The sequence below is a fragment of the Sorex araneus genome, chromosome 2 (assembly GCF_027595985.1).
Source record: "Sorex araneus isolate mSorAra2 chromosome 2, mSorAra2.pri, whole genome shotgun sequence".
In the NCBI taxonomy this organism is placed as follows: Eukaryota; Metazoa; Chordata; class Mammalia; order Eulipotyphla; family Soricidae; genus Sorex; species Sorex araneus.
In genome coordinates this window covers 368,839,301-368,863,385 of record NC_073303.1, presented here as the reverse complement: position 1 = coordinate 368,863,385, position 24,085 = coordinate 368,839,301, and the positions used below count along the sequence as shown (strand labels likewise).

General features: G+C 41.5%; 1 protein-coding gene across 1 annotated transcript in view; it reads left to right on the top strand.

Moving 5' to 3' along the window:
* PIGN (phosphatidylinositol glycan anchor biosynthesis class N) overlaps nucleotides 1-24,085 on the top strand; it is a 115,930-nt gene that overhangs the window by 74,067 nt on the left and 17,778 nt on the right. The window contains exons 23-29 of the mRNA XM_004601990.2: nucleotides 8,558-8,660; nucleotides 10,919-11,011; nucleotides 12,871-12,926; nucleotides 13,337-13,412; nucleotides 15,260-15,333; nucleotides 20,471-20,513; nucleotides 22,497-22,549. Of these exons, the coding sequence (XP_004602047.2) occupies nucleotides 8,558-8,660; nucleotides 10,919-11,011; nucleotides 12,871-12,926; nucleotides 13,337-13,412; nucleotides 15,260-15,333; nucleotides 20,471-20,513; nucleotides 22,497-22,549 (498 nt within the window). The remainder of the gene's footprint in view (nucleotides 1-8,557; nucleotides 8,661-10,918; nucleotides 11,012-12,870; nucleotides 12,927-13,336; nucleotides 13,413-15,259; nucleotides 15,334-20,470; nucleotides 20,514-22,496; nucleotides 22,550-24,085) is intronic.

Here is a 24,085-nt window from a genome sequence, read left to right as displayed (position 1 = left end):
CCACCTGCGAATAGGTGTCCCCTGTTGAGAAATGTCACCCTAAACTCAGAGACATCCCTATAGACTGGTCTTAGAAGAAGAGTTCAGAACTTCTTTTGAGTTTTTATTTTATCCCTTAGTAAATTGATATCAGAATAAGAAATGCATATAAGAAAACTTGAGTAGGGGCTGGAGCGATCGCACATCGGGGAGGGCATTTGCCTTGCATGCAGCCAACCCGGGTTCGATTCCCAGCATCCCATATGTTCCCCTGAGCACTGCCAGGAGTAATTTCTGAGTGCATGAGCCAGGAGAAACCCCTGTGCATCACCAGGTGTGACACAAAAAGAAAAAAAAGAAAACTTAAGTAAAATAGACAATTAACATCCTTCACATTTTGAAATTTCACCCAAATAGAGGGCTTTGATCCCAGTTTGACTTAACGGATTCACCACTGTAGTAACAACATATATTGCTCCCATTTAGATGACTTTGTAAAACCATTTTGGGTCTCCACATTGGGTTCATTTTTGGGGAAACTTAATTATTTTATTTCAGAATTAGATGGATGTTCTCAAAATCCTTTCATATTAAACCCTAACTTCCTAAGTGCCCTTGACAGCAGGAGTTATCTTCCAAACAGAAGAGAATCCAGTGGAGCACACAACATTCTCCTTTTTAAAAAAATTTTTTAAATTATTTTATTTTATTTTTTTTAAAAATATTATTTTTTAAAATTGATTCACAGTGAAATTCACAATAACAAACTAGTTTATGATTGGGTTTCAGTCATGTAATGTTCCAGCACCTGTCCCTTCACCAGTGTATATTTCCCACCACCAGTGTCCCCATTTTCCCTCCTGTCCCCCCAGCTTTCTTCTTTTTTTTTTTTGGTTTTTGGGTCACACCCGGCGATGCACAGGGGTTCCTCCTGGCTCTTCACTCAGGAATTACCCCTGGCGGTGCTCAGGGGACCATATGGGATGCTGGGATTAGAACCCGGGTTGGCAGAGTGCAAGGCAAACGCCCTACCCGCTGTGCTATCGCTCCAGCCCCCCCCCCCCCAGCTTCCTTCTTTTTTAAAAAATTGCAGTCTTCTTGCATAAAAACTTTGAGACACAGCTTTGAAACATAAGGTAAGCAACATGAACATTTTCTTTCTTTTTTTTTTTTTTCCTTTTTTTTGCCTTGTGGGCCACACGTGGTGATGCTTGTGGTTGACTCCTGGCTCTGCAGTCAGGAATCACTCCTGCTGGTACTTTTGGGGACCATATAAGATGCCTGGGATCGAACCCAGGATGACCACATGCAAGGCAACAATTTTACCTGCTCTACTATTGCTCTAGCCCCAGCATGAACATCTTCACCTTGATTTTACTTAAGAACTTAAGATTGCTTGCTTTTTGATTTAGCACCTTGAACTTTCAAATAAAGCTTGAAGTCTGTAAGCATTTTATTTTCAAATTCTAAATATAACAGGATCTTAAAGACTTTTCAGTCCTTTGATGTTTACTGGTGAAATTTCTGGTTGAATAATTGTGATCGGAATTCATCAGAATATATATAGATTAGAATGTGCACACCTTTTACATTTAAATAAGGAAACAGATGATAAAACTTATTTCTGTTCTAACCCATCACTATGGGTTTCATTATGAGATCACACCCAGCAGTTGCCTTAAGGGAATAAATGTTTGAGAGGGAGAGAGAATATGTGTGAACTTCTGCATAGTCATTTAATAAGTATTAAAAAAAAATCTAATCCTAAAGCAGTAACCGATTTAAAGCAATGTGTAGTAGATTGAAAAAGAAAGCAAATCTAGAAATAGATGTGGCTTGCTGGGGCGGGGTTGGGGGGGAGGGGGAGAAGCTAGAAAGGAAGGAAGGGAGGAAGGAAGATTGAAAGGATGAAAGGGAGGATGAAGGAAGAACAGTTGAGGTTGAATTTTGAGTAAAACAATATTTGAGGCCCCACAATGTGGTGTAGAAGAGTACATGCCTTGAATGCATGAGGGCCCAAGTTAAATCCCTAGAACCACAGAGCCAGCCAGTGTGGCCCCATGACTGAAAATAAATGTAGAGTGAATTTTAATGTAACTTACAATGGGGATGAGTAATACAGTATTTTAAATAATCAATTTATTATTATTATTATTATTATTATTTTTTAATTTTATTGAATCACCATGTGGAGGGTTACATAGTTCTCAGGATTATGTCAGTTATACAATACTCAAACACCCTTCCCTTCACCAGTGCCCATCTTCCATCACCAACCCCCCCAACCCCCCCAGTATACCTGCCGCCCCTTCCCACCTCCCCAGTCCCCACCCTTGTAAGTGATAAGTTTCACTTCGTTTACGATTTATCTCGATTACATTCCATGTTTCAACACACAACTCACTACCGTTGTTGGGGTTTCCCCCCAAAAAGAAAAAGACAGTCCTATTGCCCAGGAGGCATTTGATAGTTCTCCACTGCTAAGAATATAGAGATATTAAGTCCCGCTGTTTGTTACATAACTTTTCTTTTTCCCCCTTGCCTCGAGCCACAGAGCTCACGCCTGTTTAGTAATCGCCATGCTGTCTGACAAAGGGAAAAAAACCGAAAAGGATGGTTATTTCCCGTCATCAGCAGGCGTGGGGCTCTGGCTTAGTTGATAGACTAGTAGAGTGTCTGCAAGCAGTTTCTGGAACCAAAGGTCCTGCGCTGGTATCCGCTCCGGCTCAAGATTCCACCAGCGTCCCACTGTTCCATGTACATAATTTTTCCCCTTATATCCCATTCCCACGCCACCAGGTCTGTTTGCTTAATGGACATCACACTATGGTTGACGCCACGCCACGTTTCTTCCCGAGAAAGAAGGATATTTCTTCTCAACCGGCATGGGGATATAGCTTAGTTCAGTCTAGAGAGATGGCTACCACTTTGATTGCCTTCAATATTTCAGCAAAAGACTTACTATTCTTGTTAGGATCTCCCACAAAAGTCCGACCCATTAAAAAGGAACCATTACATATTGCTGATGCTAAGATGACATTAGGTTGCGCAGCCACGCGGTTTTGGGTTTCTGTATAAAGTCCAGGGAAAGTACAACCAGAAATAACATCACTACAAACTTTTACCCTTTTATGGTGCTCATAAGATGGAGAAACCTAGAGAGAGGCTCGGCGTCTCCATTTTGCGCTCAGAAAGCCGTGGACCCTGCGCTGTGCTCGGGAGGAAGGGGTTGAGAGAGAGAAGTTAAAAGAATTGGGGGATGCCCAGTTTCCACTGTCTCAGCCCGCCGTGGGGTCTCCGATCCCGTGCCGGAATTAGTTCAGTGGGCTGCTTGGAGTCCAAGGGCGCTCCCTTGGGCTCTTCCATCATGCTCGCTCCGCAGCAGGGTCCAAAGGAATCAATTTATTATTTGTGAAAAAAATGCCTGAAGAGATTAAACAAACACACAGCTTGAGATGAGGTAAAATATATATATATATGTGTGTGTGTATATAATATATATAAATATATATATAACATATAAAAATATATATATTTATATATATATATATAAAATAAATTGGGCGCTGGAGCCCTCATACAGCAAGGTAGGATGCTTGCCTTTATGTGGCTGACCCAGGTTCCGTCCCTGGCATCACTTGTTTCCCAAGCCTGCCAGAACCAGAAGCTGGCTCTTGAGCTCTGCCAGGTGTGGCCCAAAATCAAACCCAAAAAATGTATACTAAATTTACAACAGCAATTGTGAGTATGACCTTATTAATGAATGTGTTAAGAAGTATATGTCAACATTCGAAAGCATATTTTCCTTTGCAAAATGATTTAGTGGGGATAGCATATAAAAGCACAAAGTTGAATAATTTTAGTTAATGTACTTTTCAACATCAAATCAGATAAAAAAAAAACAGTCTACTGATTGTTTCACATCATATTTTTGACAGCCCAGAGTTTTATAACAAATCAGTGAATAAACAGAATTATAGGATATTTGAAAGAAGTTTTATTATCATGGAAAGAACATAATATAATCCTAAATTCTAACAATGTATCTTTGATTTAATGAATAAAGAAGATTCCAGTTTAATCAGCATTTAATTATTGTTATGCAAATAGGAGTTACTTGAAAATAGTTTTAAGTTGGTTAAACATTTACCTCTGAAATTTTGTTTATATTATCCTTTAACTTTGCAAACTATAATACAAAGCTAAATGCCTTTCCAGCCAACTTCAATTAGCACAGAGACCAAACTAGCAGATTTGATTTAGTAAGGTTTTATCCTGTATACTGGGAACTTGTGGTGACATTTTGTTGGTATTTCAGTTTATTAATTCAGTTATGCATATTTATTATAAGATATTGATTGTCCTAAGAAATAAAATCCCATAGGAAGATAGTCTCTATCAGATTTATTCCTCTATATTTTTCAAAAGAAAGTGATTATAGTTTATAGTTTCTAAACATAATTTTAAAATAAATCAGTAGCTCGATTTTTGCAGCTGTGGAATTTTTTTTATATCCTAGGAAAAAATTCTGCATATATACGTGCAAGTATTTTAAAAACTATGGACCTGTTTTACTCAGGATACACCTTCTTTTTTAAAGAGCATGTAGGATGCAGGCATTCTAAATCTTTGTTTTTGAATTGTTATATTTTTAATCATTGTAAAAATAGCATAATTACATTTTGGAAATAGGATAAACCTTCATGTTGATGTTCCATTCTGACCACTGTATTTATCATAGTATTAATCATAGTCCCTGTACTGTTCTGTATTTTTTTTCTACTTACCATCATTTCCCCGATGACTCATAAGTTTCCTAATCATTATTTATTTGAAATAAATATTCAGTGTTTTATTATGTGTGAGTGTACCTTGGCTTACTTGTGCCATTTCTCTTTTCTTTTTTTGAAAAATTACTTTTTATTACTATAAGTTATATTTTAAGTTGTTTTTATGCATAAGACTCTGCATAGTTTGGATTATTTCCTTTACTTTTATCTCCTTTACTGTTTACTTCTGAAGTGCAGTGTAGGATGGTGGTTCTTAGAGTATAAACTTAAAAAATACCTTTGTCTTAAGAACAGTGACAATTTATAATATCACTAAAAACCAGTGATAGATCTTATTTTTAATATGTTCTTCACAATACGTGTTATTCTTATTTTTTAATTCTTTTTTATTTTTGTTTTTTTTACTTTGGGGTCATTCCCAGTGGTACTTAGGGCTGACTATCCTCCTGGCTCTGTGCTCAGGGATCACTCCTGGCGGGGCTTGGGAGACCATATGGGATGCTGGGGATCAAGTCTGGGTCAGCTGCATGCAAGGCGAGCCCCCTACCCACCATATTATCTATTCAATGCATTTTATTTATGTTTTGGTTTGGTTTTGGCAGTGCTCAGAGCTTCCTCCTGGCTCTGTGCCCAGGGATCACTCCTGGCGGGGCTCAGGGACAATATATGGTGCTGGGGATCAAACCCAGGTTGACCACATGCAAAGCAGGTGCTTTACCCTGGTACTAACTCTCTGGCCAGTTATTTCCTTCCTTCCTTCCTTCCTTCCTTCCTTCCTTCCTTCCTTCCTTCCTTCCTTCCTTCCTTCCTTCCTTCCTTCCTTCCTTCCTTCCTTCCTTCCTTCTCTTTCTTTCTTCTTTCCTTCTCTTTCCCTCTCTCTCTTTTCTTTCCTTCTCTTTCTCTTTCTTTCTTTCTCTTTCTTTCTTTCTTTCTTTCTTTCTTTCTTTCTTTCTTTCTTTCTTTCTTTCTTTCTTTCTTTCTTTCTTTCTTTCTTTCTTTCTTTCTTCCTTTCTTTCTTCCTTCCTTCCTTCCTTCCTTTCCTTCTTTCTTTCCTTCTTTCTTTCTTTCTTTCTTTCTTTCTTTCTTTCTTTCTTTCTTTCTTTCTTTCTTTCTTTCTTTCTTTCTTTCTTTCTTTCTTTCTTTCTTTCTTTCTTTCTCTCTCTCTCTCTTCCTTCCTTTCTTTTCCTTCCTTCCTTCCTTCCTTCTGTTTTTGTTGTTGGTCACTCTCAACAGTGCTCAGGGCTTACTGGCTCTGTGCTCTGGGGTTACTCCTGGCAGGACTTGTGGGACTGTTTGTGGTTCTGGGGATCAGACCAGGGCCAGGTGAGTGCAAGGCAAGTGCCCTCCCCACTGTCCTATCTTGCCTGCCCCTTTTATTTTAATTTTCAAATAAGAGTATCAAGTGCTCTTTTCATAGTTGTCCAGTGCTGCGCCTTTGTCTGGCTTGCTACCGTGCTTCACGAGTGCTTGCTCCTGTCTTCTTTGGGCGCCCTATATCTTCTCTCCGAAGTGACTTGTATGAGCTTCCTCAAACGTGTTTCCTTGCCGCCCACTCTTGGGTATTTCACTTTTAGAGTCTAGCATGGAATTTTAAGGACTTGGTTTACTTTTTTTTTTTTTCGTTTTTAGGAAGGAAATAGTGCAACGTGGAATAGGATTTAGTAGTTGAAAGAATTAAAAAAGAAGTAAAGTTTTCTGTTTGGGTTTCTTCGATTGTTTTTCTAAGTGGTCTGCTCAGCAGACACTGGAGTCTGGGCCTGCTGTGTGATGAGAGAGACACGGGGCTCACGGGTATGAGTTAGCATGTAGTGAACATGTGTGTTCAGTATCATACTAGACCAGATGGGGAAGACTTAGCTGGAACATTTCTTCCGAGCTAGAGGTGACTTCTGTCCCGGTGTTTCCTGGTGAGAAAGCTGTTCTCCTTCATTTGCCTTCTGTGTCTACGTCACACCCCCGCCCTGGCTCTGTGCCACGACTTCTTGACCCTCTGTGGATAGATTTGTCTGGTGTTCCCTCTTTCCCTTCCATAATCAGCATTAAAACAACATCTTCCTAGGGGACTTACCCTGCATGTCTGATTAGTATCTCAGGGCAGATTTGTCAAAGACATCATGGGATTACGGTATGTTAATATTTTTCAAACTGTTGGCGCATCATATTAGTTTGCCTTCCAAGAAGTATTTGCTCCTATATGGAAATGTGAAAGTCCTTTTCTCTTTTTTCAATTCTTGCTGACGTTTTAAAAATACAGGTCAGCAGGACAAATGGATACAGTATCTCCCCAGTGCTTTCATTTATCAGTAGCACTTGACAGTGATAAATCCCGTTGTTCATCGATTTTGCTCAAGTGGGCACCAGTAAGGTCTCCACTGGGAGACTTGTTGTTACTGTTTTTGGTATATCAGATACACCACAGGTCGGCTTGCCAGGCTCTGCCATGTGGGCAGGATACTCTCGGTAGCTTGCTGGGCTCTCTGAGAGGGACGGAGGAATCGAACCCGGTTCGCCGCATGCAAGGCAAACGTCCTGCTTGCTGTGCTATCGCTCCAGTCCCATTTATCAGTAAAATCATAAATATATTTTTATGAATTTATGAATTTATTGTTTCTGTTTTGAGAGATTTATGTTCATGTACTGTGTAACTTAAAAAAATAGAATGATTCTATTGTTCTTTTATCTGTATTAATAATTTTAACTCAGAAATTGCCTTTCTTATAGCTATCGAAGTTATTGATAGTTGAGTTCTAGACATACAATATTTCAACACCCCCCACCAGTGTTCCCATATTCCCCCCAATCCCGACCCCACCCCATTCCCCTCTGTCACTTGACAAGCACATTACAGTGGTTGCCGCTTAGAGCTCATGTTTTCAGGATTGCTGAGTCTGTGTTTTGGATGTATGACTACACCGCGAGACCTCGTATGGTCTAGCCCACTGATGTACCTAAAGCAGCACACATGTGTGGTTTTAACATACTTGCTTGTATTCTCTTATATACATTCTCCGTCCCTCTCGGAGAGCCTGGCAAGCTACCAAGAGTATCCCACCCGCACGACAGAGCCTGGCAATCTCCCTGTGGTGTATTCAGTATGCCAAATACAGTGACAGTAATGGGTCTCATTCCCCTGATCCTGAAAGAGCCTCCAGTACGGCACCATTTGGAAGGACGAGTAAGGAGAGGCTGCTAAAATCTCAGGGCTGGGACGAATGGAGACGTTACTGGCTCAGGCCAATTGATGAATAACAGGATGACAGTGATACAGTGACAGTTATACCACTCACCTTATTACCAGTCTAACTAAAGCCCTGATTCCTGCTCACCCATTACTTTCTGATCTCATCTCCCCCCTCCACCCCTTGATTTCGTTCCTTCTGTGTCCTTCTCCTCTCTATAAACACTGCGGTCAAGGGTGATCTAGGCATCCTCCAGTACATTTCCTCATCCAATATTCTATGTTTTTGTATGTATATCTGTAGTTTCTTACAAGTTTTACTCTCAACTATTTATTCTTTACTAATGAATTTTACTCTTAATATTTTAAACATCTACTGATCTCAAGGTTTGGTAAATAAAAAAGAAAAGATAGTGTTGGAGTTGATATTTAAACATTCATTCCCTAATTTCTTCTTCAAGAAACTCTCAGAAATTTATGTTATTATGAGTTATAAATATTTTCAAGATTGTTTTAATTCTAAGAAAAACCTTTTATTGTCAACTTGCAATTCATTTTTAATTTTTTTTTCTTTTCGTTTCTGCTCTGTACTGTACCCCTTCCCTCTTAGGTATGAAGCTCTCTTTCCATTAGTGTTGGCATGTTTGATGTTTGTCTGGATACACATGGAACACGCAACCTTTCAACAGTCTGGTTTCTCCTATAAACAGAAGGTAGCTTGGCAAATGTCATTGTTGCATTTACTTGAGAATGTTAAAGTATTCTATATTCTATCAGGAAGTTGCAGTGCTATTTCATGACAAATCTTTATGCTTAAAATGTTGCATTGTTTACATATTAGTAATTAAGTAAATTAGAAGTAATTCACTTGTAAGGAAATCTTTCCTTATACTCACAAATTTAAAATTTTACATAGATTGGGCTTTGTTTCCAGATATATTTGAGGATTAGTGATTGGTACAGGAAACATCAATATGATGAAAGATAGTAAAGTGGCTAAGGCTCTTGCCTTGCATCTGGTGACCCAAGATCAATACCTGGCACCACATATATTCCCCGAGCCCACCAGCAGTGCTCCCTGAGCACAAAGCCAGGAGTACATCCTAAGCACCATTGGGTATAGCAAAAAAAAAAAGAAGTATTGATCAGATTTATATAGATGGTCTTTTCTTACTGTCACTGTTATCCCGTTTTCTTAATACTATTTTAATATTAAATACATACCGAAAAATGAGGGGCCAGAGAGAGAGAGTGTTGAGGGGGTATGGTGTTTGCCTTGCGTGCAGCTGACTAGGGTTTGATCCTGACACCTGTGGTCCCCAAGCATCGCCGGAGAGTCATAGAGCCAGGAGTAACCTCCAACTGAGCACCTCTGCTGTGGCCCAAACCATCCCACCCCAAAAGACAATGATTGTGTTACTGTTTTACTCTATTTTAATTTTACTTTTGGGTTACACCTAGCAGTGCTCAGGGATTACTCCTGGCAGGCTAAAAGGACTTTATAAGGTGCCGAGAATCAGAACCCAGGTAGGCCAGGTGCAAGGCAAGCATGCTACGTGCTGTACTATCTCTCCAGCCCATATTCTTAGCAGATCAGGCTTTCTCTTCAGGAGCAGATTAAAGCATCCTAAGGATTTGTTGGGAAAGAAAACTTACAGAGTCTGGGGAGCACAGGAAGAAAGAGTGCATTTGTCCCGTAGGAATTGAGTAACTTGGGCCGGAATGATAGTACAGCGGGTAGGGCATTTGCCTTGCATGCACCCAACCTGAGTTCAATCTCTGGCATCCCATATGGTCCCCCAGACACCACCAGGAGTAATTCCTGAGAGCCAGGAGTAATCCCTGAACGCCGCAGGGTGTGACCCAAAAAGAAAAAAAAATGAGTAATTTTTTATCTTACCAAAGATAGTGTTTTGATTTTTTAGTTTTATTTTATTTTATTTTTTGCTTTTTGTGTCACACCAGGCAATGCACTGGGGTTACTCCTGGCTCTGCACTCAGGAATCACCCCTGGCGGTGCTCAGGGGACCATATGGGATGCTGGGAATCGACCCCGGGTTGGCCGAGTGCAAGGCAAACGCCCTACCCGCTGTGCTATCACTCCAGCCCTGTGTTTTGATTTTTTTTTAAGGGAAAGAAAATAATCTTTCTACAAATAAAATTAACAGAACAAAGAAACAGATATTTCATTTTGTCATGCTTTCTAATATCGTATCTGAAAAGGTAATGACACTGCTAGAAATTAGTTTTTAGGAAAGGGAAGAATTTTAAACTTGGTCTGAGAAATGAACGTAGTATGAGATGCCAAGAACCAAATAACAGTAACTGTAATTCAAAGGATTATATAAGATTATCAAAGGATTTGACTGTCTTGTCCAGGAATTAAAACTTTATATAGAAGGTTTATGTATACAATGGTTCATTTATTTGTAGTTATAGTTTTTAATATCTGAAGTGGCTGAAATATACTATAATCTGTGTCCTAGATATCTTATTTATTAAAAGCCAATAGCAATTTCAGTTTATTGTGTAGATATAAACATTACACATACATATTTACAAATTGCCTAATAACAATAAATAACAGACATAACTATTGTTGTTGTTATTTTATGCCTCCTATAATATGTTGCGGTACAATGCAAAGATATAGTTTGTAAAGAGAAAGAAAATGGAAAGGGAAGAATTGCATCGGGATTTAAAAATGAAGCTCTTACATACTAAGGAAAAAAAACAATTCTCACTTTTAATACACTTAATGACAGTGCTGCAACTTTGACCAGTATGTTAGCTACATTTTACCTTTTGGCAGCTTTTAATTAAGGTGCAGTTAAGTGATAGAAGAGCACCCATTTGGTGGTGGTGGTGGGATAGGATATCTCCATCACTTCTGTGTTCTAGATTAAGTGTGCCTTTGAGATGAAGCAAGCAACCCACCGCAGTGCATTCACCTGTTTCTTATTGTCCACAGGTCAACAGCATCCAGTTTGCCTCTAACCCTAACCCTGACGTCTCCCGGCACCGGCAGCTCTATCTAGATGACCTCCGTAGGGCCTTTTTTCTGGTATCCTTTGGAAACTTTTGTCTTCCGGAGCTGCAGGCTCCCAGGTAGTGGCATGAGCGCATGTGAAAGACATTTCTGCCTGTCGCTTAATATTGTATGATGCACCGCTGGTCGTTTAACCAACGCTCGGCCCACTCTCAGCCACAGATTTCTCATATTTCATACTTGAAAGCATGTTGAAACCGTAGAAAAGTATAAAGAATGATATAACAAATAAATGTGTATGTGTAAAGTCCTGCCATGCAAGATGTCAACAACAATGAGCATTTTGTAACCTAAGCATATATTTCTGAAAGATAAAAAACAGAATAGGCAAACCCAGAGTCCAGGATTTGCGCTAAAGCTGAGCTCTCGGGACGCTGTAGGGTATTCTGAGAGGCTGAGCAGAGAGGACAATTCTGACATCTCCTTCACCAGTGTGGCCCCTCCTAACCTCAGGGGTCAGGTGTCCAGTCTCTTGCTGGGCACTCCCAGCCTTGTGTCCCCAGTTCACAGCTTTCCACTCCTTTCGACGTCACCCGAACAGGCGTCATCTCACTGAACGGCAGCCCGGGCTCTCCACCGTGCTCTCGTCGCTAACTCTGGGCCAGTTCTGAAGTAGCGCCTGCACTCTCCCTTCATTCCCACTGCACCGGCTCTCGCTCACTCTGCTCCTGCCTCCAGCCACTTACACAGCTTCCTGAGTGCATTTCCTGATTCCAGCTACCTGTCTCTGATCCTCATGTGTGTCCCTGGTATTTCTTGATTACGTCACTCAAAGTGACATTATTGCTGCCATGTCTCCACACTAAAATCCAAGCCTTCATTGTCTCCACAGTAAATTTTAAGGCATTTTATTAATGCGCCACTGTTCTGTATTGCTTCATCTTTTCCTGTATTCTGTCATGAATCTTAAGCTTCTCTCCTACCTATTTTCTATGTCTTGACTACGTCATTTATTTCCCAGTTTCCTTAAGTACTTCTTATGTACTTCTACTTATTATCATAATTTTAGTTACCATATGAGCACTCAAGATTTATTTTATTCATATTTATGCTCTTAATGACACATATGAGATAATAAATGTTGGGTATTGAGTGGATCTGTGAATATATTTAAGGGTCAGATCACTAGTGAAATGCCACATATTCCCTGAAACTTGGCACAACACCTACTTTTTCTTCAGTGCTCTCTTACAAATTTTATGTGTCTTTATAATAATAAAATGGCTAACATCAAGCCCTTTCAACGGATCAAGCACTATTTAAGTGCTCTACTGGTAGTAATTCTGAGATACCAAAAAGATTAATAATCTACTTTTTATTACTGCACTGATATAAATATAAGCTTGAGAAATACTCAAGCATTTAACATTTTCTCCCCTCTGATTCCTTTTTGGCTTCTTTTAGAACCTGGAATCTTCTTCCTGAGGCTTCAGAAGAACCTAGAACAGGTTTCATATGCAGTTGGCACCAGCAGGCATATCTGAACTTACATGAACAAAAATAGTATTTCAGCTGAAAATGGCCTGCACCCATTCCATGCTCTCCTTTGGGAAAAAAATATGGTGCCCAACTAGAAATAGAATGATCCGGCCCTCATGGGTTAATGATGAGAGAAAATAGTTACTTTCTCAGGGTTCCCACTGACAAGTGTGGCTGGCTTCTAGCCCCCCGGTCTCCGTATTCTGCTGCTTCAGTCTGGTTCTTTGGGAATGCATTCGCAAGGAGATTGATGGGGCTCTCATTTGCAGCAATTAATAATTAGATGCATGAGAAGAGAAGCCAATTACCCTCATGGTAATAGGCATATCTTTCCTAAATGAAAAGAAAGTTGTATGAATTCTCACCGCCCTGGGAATATCCTTAACTCTCCTTAGGTTTTCTTCATAGTGACGGCATTTTTTGGAACCGGGAACATAGCATCTATTAACAGGTAATTTAAAATTTTAACAGCCTACATACAAGAAAAATGGACACATCTGGATTTTGTTCTGTATTTTGCTTTATGAGAGATATAGATCAGAGATTGATGTGTATCAGCACACACAGATCTAGCTCAGTTCTTTTAGTCACTTCACAATATTCCTTGATACAAAGCTTGCTTGTGTTGTAGTAGCACTGTTAGCACTGTTGTCCTGTTGTTCATCGATTTGCTCAAGCGGGCACCAGTAACGTCTCCATTGTGAGACTTGTTACTGTTTTTGGCATATCGAATACGCTACGGGTAGCTTGCCGGTAGTACTAGATTTCAAAGAATTGGTTTAAGTGTTCTGCTTAGCAAGCCGCTTATTTAATGTTGCGATATGAATTCTGAAATTCCTTCTCTTTCTGTCTGGTCTTCAGCTTTGAAGTCTCCTCTGTCTACTGCTTCTTGACCATGTTTAGCCCTTTCGTCATGGGAGCCTTAATGCTGTGGAAGGTGAGTCGCCCTGTTTGATTAAGACACCGGTGAATTGCATGTGACATTATGTGACTTGAAGATTATTGAATCATAGTGTTCAATGGCATGAGTCGATTCCTCTGGCACTGCTGAAGGGGGGGTAGGACCTCCCAGCCTTTACTCCAAATACATCAGCCCTTCTGCTCTGTTCTGGACTCATTGAACTTCAGAAGAATGGAGACCCAGTGGCTAGTGCTCTCAGCGGAGGCTCAAGCCTGCGAGGGAGTGCACAGCAGACCAATGTGCCTCAAGACCAGTTTCCCGAGCCGTGTTCCTTCACCCTCCAGACTCCCCGCGTGTCCCCCTTTCTCTTAATCCATGCTCCCCAAGTTGACTGATCCATTCAGCAAGTCGGTGACTGCTTACCTCCAGGAACACACCAGCCCCAGCTGGGAGCTGAGCAACCAAGCTAAGAGCGAATTCTCCGCCCTCTCGACGTTTAGTTTCTGCAGTGGACTGTGGTCCCTGTTCGTCCCCCTCGTGCCTGCAGCCATTGTTCGTGTCCTATTCCGTCTTCCGGGTTTTACATGAAATATCTACTGTCGGCTAATATTGCCTCTTTGAGATATTATAAGTAATACATTTTAAATCAATATAAATTTTATTACATTTCTTAAAAAATATCTTACAGGGGCCAGAGCGATAGCACAGTGGGTAGGGCATTCGCCTTGCATGCAGCCGACCCGGGTTCGATCCCCGGCATCCCATATGGTCCCCCAAGCACCGCCAGGAGTAATTCCTGAGTGCAAAGACAGGAGTAACCCCTGAGCTTCGCTGGGTGTGACCCAAAAAGCAAAAAAAAAATATATATCTTACAGGGGCCGGAGTGATAGCACATCGGGTAGGGCATTTGCCTTGCACGCGGCCGACCCGGGTTCGATCCCCGGCATCCCATATGGTCCCCCAAGCACTGCCAGGAGCAATTCCTGAGTGCAGAGCCAGGAGTAACCCCTGAGCATCGCTGGGTGTGACCCAAAAAGCAAAAAAAAAAAAAAAAATCTTACAAAATATGTGAATGCTATTATCAGGAATGACTTAGTTTTAAGATAAAGGCGAGTGTGGAGGGGCAGTGGCTCAGGCATTGGAGTGGTGCTTTGGTGGGGCCAGGGTCGCCCCCGGCACACAGGAGCCTCCACACTGACAGCACCCCAGGAGTGCCTGAGGTGGGGAACAGAAAAATGAATCCAGAAGCAGGGACAAAGCACTAAATCATGTTCATGTAGTATCAGGGATCTTTCATGATAAACACTTGAACATTTTGGTAATCGTTTGAACATGGCTATTAATTACTATGATGACCAAATGGGACAAAATTTTGTGTTCTGCTCTTATTTGTCTGGAGCCATAGCACAGCGGGTAGGTTGTCTGCCTTGCATGCGGCCAACCCGGGTTCGATCCCTCTGTCCCTCTCGGAGAGCCCGGCAAGCTACCGAGAGTATCTCACACGCACGGCAGAGCCTGACAAGCTACCCGTGGTGTATTCGATGTGCCAAAAACAGTAACAACAAGTCTCACAATGGAGATGTTACTGGTGCCCGCTCGAGCAAATCGATAAACAACGGAATGACAGTGCTGCAGTGCAGACAGTGCTTCAGTGCTTTTATTTGGAAGTATGTTGATACTTACTTTTATTAAATGGTTTATGCTATAGGTACAGACTTTAGATCAGCTTTATTCTGTGTCATTGATATCACTGTTTTCTATATTTTTTGTGAAAAGAATTTATAACATGCTTGAGAAATTTATTTCTATAAACAGATATAGTACTTATTATGAAGAGTTTTTCATGCTGCGGCTACTGAGGCATCATTTTTTTTTCCTTGTAGATTATAATCCCCTTTATTCTTGTGATGTGTGCTTTTGAAGCAGTTCGGTTAACTTCCCATTTACCATCAAAAAGGTAAGGTAACTGCTTTAAAAGCATTGGATTCATCCAGTTTTAGGAAATGAGAGTAAACGTTTGAGTATATCGCATGTGATTTTTATTAATATGCTGTGACGGAGATTATACATTGCCAATGTGAGAAAATACTTTATCTTTTTAGTCAGATTTTAGTTGTCATTAGAGGAAATTAGCTGATTAGTCTCTAATAGACAGATTGCTTTCTCAGCAATAAAATATTATTAGAATGCTATTCAAGCTAGTGAAGAGCTTCCATAGAACCAGTAGAGCAGAAACATTAGATTATTGTAGTTAATGACTTGTTTGTTGTAGTTAGAACTACAAGAAAAGGAGGACAAGGGCTGTGTGGAGGCCTTGCTTGCAGGAGGCCCAGGTTTGATTCCTGGTACCACATGTGGTCCCCAGAGCACCACTGAGAGTGACCCCTGAGCACAGAGTTGGGAGTAACCCCTGGGTAGAGCCCACAGACAAAAAGCAAAAAAAGGGAGGGTTGTTATCATTCTTTTTCCCTTTGTTTATATATATTAGAAAATGTGTCACAATTATTTACTTTCCAGACCTCCAGATTAGCCGTTTTAAATGCCAAAACTTGATCTAGCCTCTCTATTTTGGTTTTTAGACGTTTGGCAGATGGATTGGGAAGTATTCTGAATATTCTTCTCCTTCCCTTTATTGTGGCAAGTGTTGGCACTCTTGGTGGCGCTCACACACTTCTCTGCGGTACCCTGGCAGTCACCCTTGTGATGCCAGTGATCACATCCAGCCCCAGGGATTGCTCTCACCGGTGTGGGCAGCTCCCGGGTTCTACGAGGTGACTTTACAGTGCCAGGTAGACACTCTGCCCCTGAGCTGCGTCCCTGAGCCCCTTTTGCTGAGATCTGAGGGATTTCCCAAGCACTCAGCCTTAATTAAGCACGAAGACAAGCTGTCAACTCTTTATTTGCTTTTGTAAGCCAATAAAATTACCTGATAAGCACAGAACTGATAAGCCTTCTCTGAAAGACACTTGAGGTAAATGTGAAGTTTCTTAGCAGCTTTGTTATTCTTGAATCAAATTGGCATATTTGATGCTGAAAGAATATTATTAGCATACATTTGCATGCTCCTCCTGATGAGTTTAAGCTAGAACTGTGTTTAGCATGTTATTTTGCATATGCTAGAATTTTAAAAAGAGTTTTCCGCTGCTGCTTAAAAATAGTACAAAATCCTATTTCTAGTTAAATTTAGTGATATTTTTTGCAGGGTATTTATATGAATTTCACATGAGAAGTATTTGCACCTTGTCAATATTTCATTATTGTTGCCAACTGGTAAAAGCTATCTAATTTTTACATTGTTAGGGAATGCATTTTCTTAAAAGGGATTTTAATTAAAGTTTAAAAGCTGGGGACACATGGCATGAGAAGTAGAAAGCTCATCAGAATGTGTGTGTGCGTGTGTGCATTAGTATATGCATGCACGCATGTATATGCATTGTGTGTGAGTGTGTTGTTGTCCAGTAGTTCCTTTCTGAGATGAGTGCAGTGACAAACCAGAGAGAGGGACAGAGCTCCCTCTCCGGGACGGGAAGAGTCATACAAAGATGCCGGTGTTGAGATCTGAGAGAAGTCTTCTCTTTTGACCAGTCACTGAGGTTTCCTCCACAAAGTCACACTAACCCGTCAAATATGCATGTAAGGGTATAAAGCCAGGTATCTGATACTTGGTAGTGTTGTCAACCAATGTTAATAAAATGAATACTAGTGCCACTTCTGAGATTGAACAGAAACGTGGGGGACATACAAAGGCATCAGGTAGAAATGTGCACAGTATGTTTGAAGGACCCTGGCCTGTGATGGGGTATGCAGGCAGAAGAGCAGTAGGACGTCAGGTTGAAGAACTAAGCAGAGCCCAGATCATATGGGCCCTGGACCCTTTGAGACTAGTTGCTATGTCCAAAGTTTTTCTAGTTGTGACAAAAAGCCATTGAAAGGTTTCAAAGATAATTTTGTCATATAAATCATATCTTTAGGAGAACAAGATTATAAGGAGTTTGGTTAAGAGACTGTTGTATATTAACAGTCCTAGTGGGTTGCAGGATGTGATATTGCAAGAGGTAATATTCATTATCAACTGAATAAAAATCCATTTGCCCCTCTTCAACTGTTTATCTTGAAACGAAGAAATGAAAGTTTGGATCTGGGGCCTCAAAAGCTTCAAAGCATCTCAGAGATAATCTAAGACTCTAAAACTAACCTGCTATTAATAGAAATCACATCCAGAATAAGGAGAGTGATAATGTCATTTTCCTTTCACAGTCATTTGATCACCATGCATATAGAGTAGTGTGTTTCATTTAAGCTTCTTATTTGAACAATTTATGAATAAACAAGGGAAACTAGGGACACATTCAAAGGAAAGTGATGAACACACTAAAGACTCCTGAGAGTCAATTGTGCTCCGGGGAGACCATAATGCATAAAGGAAAAAATTGTCAAATTGGACTTCATCAGAACCTGCACTGCCTGCAGAATCCCTGCGCAGAGAGAGAAGACGCGCTACAGACGGGGAAAGTACCCGCAGTGCTGTCTGACTAATGCCTGGAATATTAAGAAATATTTAAAACTTAGGGCATAATACAACAATTCAATTAGAAAATGAGCAAAATACCAGCTTGAATCTATACAGATGGCAAAGAAGCTAATAAAAAAGATGGTTAGTATTATGAGCTCTTAAGAAAATGTCTCTTAAAATCACAACTAGGTATCTTGACATAACTATCAGAATAACGAAAATTAAAAATAGTGATGTAATCAAATGCTAGTGATGGGGTAAAGAAATTGCTTTCATACATTGCTTAATACGAATAAAATTATATAACACTGAAAAAGTTCTTCTGAAATGAAATATGGCATGTGATTCAGCAATTGCATTCTCCGATTTCTGTCTAGAGAAATGCAGGTTTGTTTTTATGAAGAAAAACATAGATGGGCTTGCAATTCAGGCCCGTGATCTCCCTTGAACACATATGTCGTTTGCTTGTCTCTATGTGTCTTTGCTTACTTGATTTTCCCACTTTGGAGAAGCCATATTCTCTCTTGGATAGGTATTTCTTCTCTTTTCTTTTCCCACACATCAACCTAAATAAGTTTTATTCAATGAGAACTATATTGCTTCACTAAAAAAAAAGTTAAGAAACATACATAGTTGTTTATAACACCTTTATTTATAATAACTTTAGTCTGGAGACAACCCAATCTCAGTCAGTGCTGGAAATAGTTGAGCTGAGCGTGGTACATCGATGCAGCGGAATACTTATTCAGCAATAAAATGGAACAAACTGTTTATTGATACACGCAGCACCTTAGATGAATCTCAGGGGAATTAGGCTGCGTGAACAAAAGCAATATTAAAAGGCTGCACATCCAAGCAACATGCTCGAAATGACAGAATTCTAGAAATGGGGAACAGATTGCCAGGGCTTATTGATCAGACAAGGGAGTGAGCCTCGGAGGACAGGTATCCCCATCCTGGAGTTTCTGGGGACCCTGCGACAGTGGAAACAGCCTGTCCCTTGACCATACCAGGGACAGTGTCTCGGGATCTTGGTCAGACATCAAAGCTGGTTTCCTGCTATGAGCCACTTGTGCCAGCCCTGGGCTCCCAGGAGCCCGCAGTCTGTCCGCTCTCACACCCGGGAAAATGAGCCAGTGGAACATGGGATCCCTCTGTATTATTTCTTGCAATTACATGTAAATCTACAATTACCTTCAAAACATGTCAGTGAAGGTTGAACTCTACAAGAAGAAAACATCCAACCCCATCAAAAAATGGGGCGAAGAAATGAACAGAAACTTTACCAAGGAAGAAATACGAATGGCCAAAAGGCACATGAAAAAGTGCTCTGCATCACTAATCATCAGAGAGATGCAGATCAAAACAACCATGAGATACCACCTCACACCACAGAGATTAGCACACATCCAAAAGAACAAAAGCAACCGCTGTTGGAGAGGATGTGGGGAGAAAGGGACCCTTCTTCACTGCTGGTGGGAATGCCGACTGGTTCAGCCCTTCTGGAAAACAATTTGGACGATTCTCAAAAAATTAGATATTGAATTCCCATTTGACCCAGCAATACCACTGCTGGGAATATATCCCAGAGAGGCAAAAAAGTACAATCGAAACAACATCTGCACATGTATTTTCATCGCAGCACTGTTTACAATAGCCAGAATCTGGAAAAAACCCGAATGCCCCAAAACGGATGACTGGTTGAGGAAACTTTGGTACATCTATACAATGGAATACTATGCAGCTGTTAGAAAAAAGGAAGTCAAGAATTTTGTAGTTAAGTGGTTGGGCATGAAAAGTTTCATGCTGAGTGAAATGAGTCAGAAAGAGAGAGACAGACATAGAAAGACTGCACTCATCTATGGTATATAGAATATCAGAGTGGGAGACTAATACCCAAGAACTGTAGAAATAAGTACCAGGAGGTTGACCCCATGGCTTCGAGGCTGGCCTCACGTTCCGGGGAAAGGGCAACTCAGAGAAGCGATCACCAACTACATTGTAGTCGAAGGCCATGTGGGGGAAGGGAGTTGCGGGCTGAATGAGGGCGAGAGACTGAGCACAGCAGCCACTCAACACCTTTATTGCAAACCACAACAGCTAATTAGAGAGAGAGAACAGAAGGGAATGCCCTGCCACAGTGGCAGGGTGGGTTGGGGGGGAGATGGGATTGGGGAGGGTGGGAGGGACGCTGGGTTTACGGGTGGTGGAGAATGGGCACTGGTGAAGGGATGGGTTCCCGAACTTTGTATGAGGGAAGTATAAGCACAAAAGTTTATAAATCTGTAACTGTACCCTCACGGTGATTCTCTAATTAAAAATAAATAAATTATTTAAAAAAAAAAACAAAACATGTCAGTGAAAATCATAATTCAGGTCCCTGTCAGACCACTTAAATAAATTATCAAATAACATTGTTTCATATCAGTCCATTCCTATAGTCTGCGGTAATGTGGAAAGGGTTTTTGTTAAAAGTAGTATTTTCTGAATCAGAAATGCTAATAGAATGTTATCTGATTATTCTCATTTTGATTTTAAGATATCTGTTGTATAAAATGGTTTTTCTTTTTTCCCCTCCCAGCCTTTTTCTCATGATTCTTGTCATATCGGACATCATGGCTTTGGTAAGGCATTATTCACATCAGATATACAGTGTCAATAAGCTAGAGACGCCAAGCGCTTAACTTAATCACAAGAAATATGAATGCATTTGTGTATATGGAATCTTCAGATATTGATTTATAAGTGCTGACATAATCTACATGTATAAATTGCTTTTTTATGAGACACTTACAGTAAGAGTGCCTATGTGTGAAATGAACTGTCCATCGGAAGTTAACATGAGAAGCTAACTTTAGATTTAGGAAAATACCATTTTCTGTCTTTTTAACTTTTCTCAGATTGGAAAAGAAAAGAAAAAAAGAAAGCAAAGGAGGTGGAAATAGAGCGTTTTAGGTGGGAAAATATTACCAGGGAGATAGCACTGAAGCAAGCTTGCTGAGCGCAGAGCTGGTGGGTGGCCTCTTGTGTGCAGTGTATCAGCAGGAAGGGCCTGGTTTGGGGTTTTTTTTTTTTTTGGCTTTTTTTGGGGGGAGAGGGTCACACCCAGCAATGCACAGGAGGGGTTACTCCTGGCTCTGCACTCAGGAATTAGTCCAGGTGGTGCTCGGGTGATCATATGGGATGCTGGAAATCGAACCCGGGTCAGGCCCATGCAATACTACCTGCATACTATCGCTTCAGTCTGGTTTGTACCTGCCAGTTCCGGGGCTTCCCAGCTCCCCTCGATTTTCATCTACTAGATGGACTCCGGGACTCACAGAATTCCGACTGTGGCCAGTAATGGTTTTTTCCGGAGAGAGGACGTGGGTGACAGTCCGGAAAGGGAGGCGGAGGGCGTGTGGGGCGGGTCCCCTTGCAGTCCTGCTCGTTGTTCTCTCTGTGGAGTCGGGGCCACATTCCTGGGGCAGCACTGACCTGTGGCCGTCATAGGAGTTCGTCCAGCCCGACTCGCAGGGCCCAGTGTCCAGCCGTCTTGATCTTTGATCTCTGGCCCTTGGAGGTAGAACTGGTACCATGCAGCCCCGTGCCCCCAACCTAAGGCATTTATTAGACATATGTGGTGGTTCAGGTGCCAAAAGCAGTGACAAAATGCTTCTAGGCAGCATGATTTTCGGTGGGCCTAGCAGGCAACTGGTAACTGAAATCAGGCCTCTGGGGAAAGTGAGTCCTTCCTGCGTTATATTCTGTGCTGGGGTGACTGAGCCCCCACTCCCCAACTTCCCAGCTAGATTTCTTTGTTAGATTTAGAGAAGAATTTTAGAAATTGATCACGCACAGTATTAGAACAAATCAGCTTTCAGTTTCCTCAGAATACGGCAAATAGACCAGACAGGTGAATAAAAGTTCAGATTCTCGCATTGGTTTGTATGGAGTTGACTTGCATAGAAGGCTCTTCTGTCTCGACTCACCAGACAGGCCTGCCTTCCGCTCTGCCTCGCCGGCTCTCTCTGCCCCTCCCAAGCTTACCCAGCTCCCAGCTGTGTGGGGACAGACATCTCCTTCTGAAGCTGACTTTTGTCCTCAGGGTCAGGTCTTGGTCGAGACAGCCTCCTCTCATGCCCCAGAGCCTGTACTTCTTCCTCTGAGCTCCCTGAGTCCCTGTGTTTAGGGTGACCTTTTGAGTCATTCACTTGCAGTTTATCTCCAGGATCTAACATGGTGATGAGCGCATAGTGTGAGGTTCATGGACCTATCACACAGTAGGTTAAAAAAAAAAAATTTTTTTTTTTATGAAAGGGTTGTATAGGTCTTTGTAATTGTTTAATGAATTTGTTAAAAATATGACTTAAAATTTCTTGTTATTTGTGAATGTCATTTTTGTGTTCACTTGATTGATTGGTGATGCTATTTCTGGCTTAATTTAGGCCTTTGCTCATTTTAGTCCAAGCAGAATTTTCAGTCAGGAGCATACCTTGATGATTGCAGTCAGACAGCCGTCTTAAGGAGTCAGAAATCTGAAATGCGTAATCCTAAAACAATGTTATTCTTAGGCAGTCTGAGTAGCCTTTGTTTTTGATGGAGCCATATTTTGTTTTCTTTCACAGCATTTTTTCTTCATGGTCCAGGATCATGGCAGCTGGCTTGACATTGGAACCAGGTATATACTCACATTGAAATCCCTAAGAGTACAGCGAAATGGAAATTACTCAACGTCTTAATATAGCAGGTGCCAATTTGATTCTTGAGAGAACCAAAGCAAGTAGCAATTATTTTAAGCCTCTGGAAGTGAGACACATCCCTCCAGTTCTTGGCATGAACACATTAGCAAGTATTTTCTTAGGATAGCGTGGGGGGGATGCGTATGAGGTTTGGAGAGAATCAGACACAACAGGAAGATGCAGGGAACTCTTCCCGGGGCTTTCGAGCAGAACTCCTCAGTGCCTGGGTGGCCACTTCGTCTCTCTTCTGGCCACTGCAGGGCAGCTAACAGTCCACTTCGTCATTAGATGTCATAGACTCTTTGGCAGGAGAACATTTCGTCTGTGATCCCTGTAGCATTGCTGTTTGAATTCCAACCTGACCCAAAAGGCAGCTTCCTGTTTATTGAGATGTGAAAGCCAGCGACTGACAAAAGCTGTTAGATGTCCTTTCCTTGCCAAGGAAAAAGAACAGTGGGTCTGTTGCTGTTTTATTTCCAGCTGCACGTGGAGTCAAGATACATTTTTACAGGTCGACTTGATTTCATTGAGTCAGTCCTTACCCAGTGCTCTCGGCTGCCAGGGTCTGTTAGGTGCGGGTGAGACTCTGCTAGACACTCTCTTCTGCCTCTGCCTCTTCGGCAGCGCGCAGCTTGTACTGTCTTGTTATTTGTGTGCCAGCCTGCCTCCGCCATCGTCAGCTGATCGGGGCCTCTGCCATTCCATATGGGCTGCCACCTCAGCCGTGTTCTGTGCATCCCTGGTTTGTTTGCACATGTCCCTTCGGGAAAGACTGGATGCCTTCTCATTCCTCTGATTCCACACTGCGTAGGTCAGTGTGGACTTGGGGACCTAGCGGTTCTGGACACTGCGTTTTCTCTGTGAGACTGTTTGCAAGCGACTTCCTCGAGGATCTCTCTCATGTCTCTTGTAGTCATTGGAAATGAGTGAATTGCACCATGTAAAGTATTTAGCATGATGCCTAGCGTTGAACATAAGCTTAAGGAAATGGATGCTTAAAAAAAAAATCCTTGTTGCTGTTTCTTCTGACATCTCTCCTTTTTTTCTATAATTTTCTTGATTTATTATTTAAACATAGGATGGGGCGGGGGGACTGGAAAGATAATACCGGGGTTAAGGCACTTGCCTGCTTGCAGCTGACCCTGGTTTCAGCCCGGGAAGGGACCCAAGCAGAGAGCCAGGAGCATCTCTCCACTCGGGCGTGACTCAAACCCCAAATCAAATCTGATCAACTTAGGTTGGAATTTTGTGTGGAAACTATGCTGACACAGCATTTGTTTGCACGTGACATTTTATTCTTAATTGTGGTAAAATGGCTAGAGTATCAAATTGGTCATCTTTACCCCTTTTTTAAGCGTACAGTTCAGGGCCAGTCAGTTCATTCGCCTCATCACTGTCATCGTCTCTGTAGCTCCTCACTTCATAGGACTGAAACTGCACCCTGTGGATAATAGTTCCATCCTCCCGCCCACCCG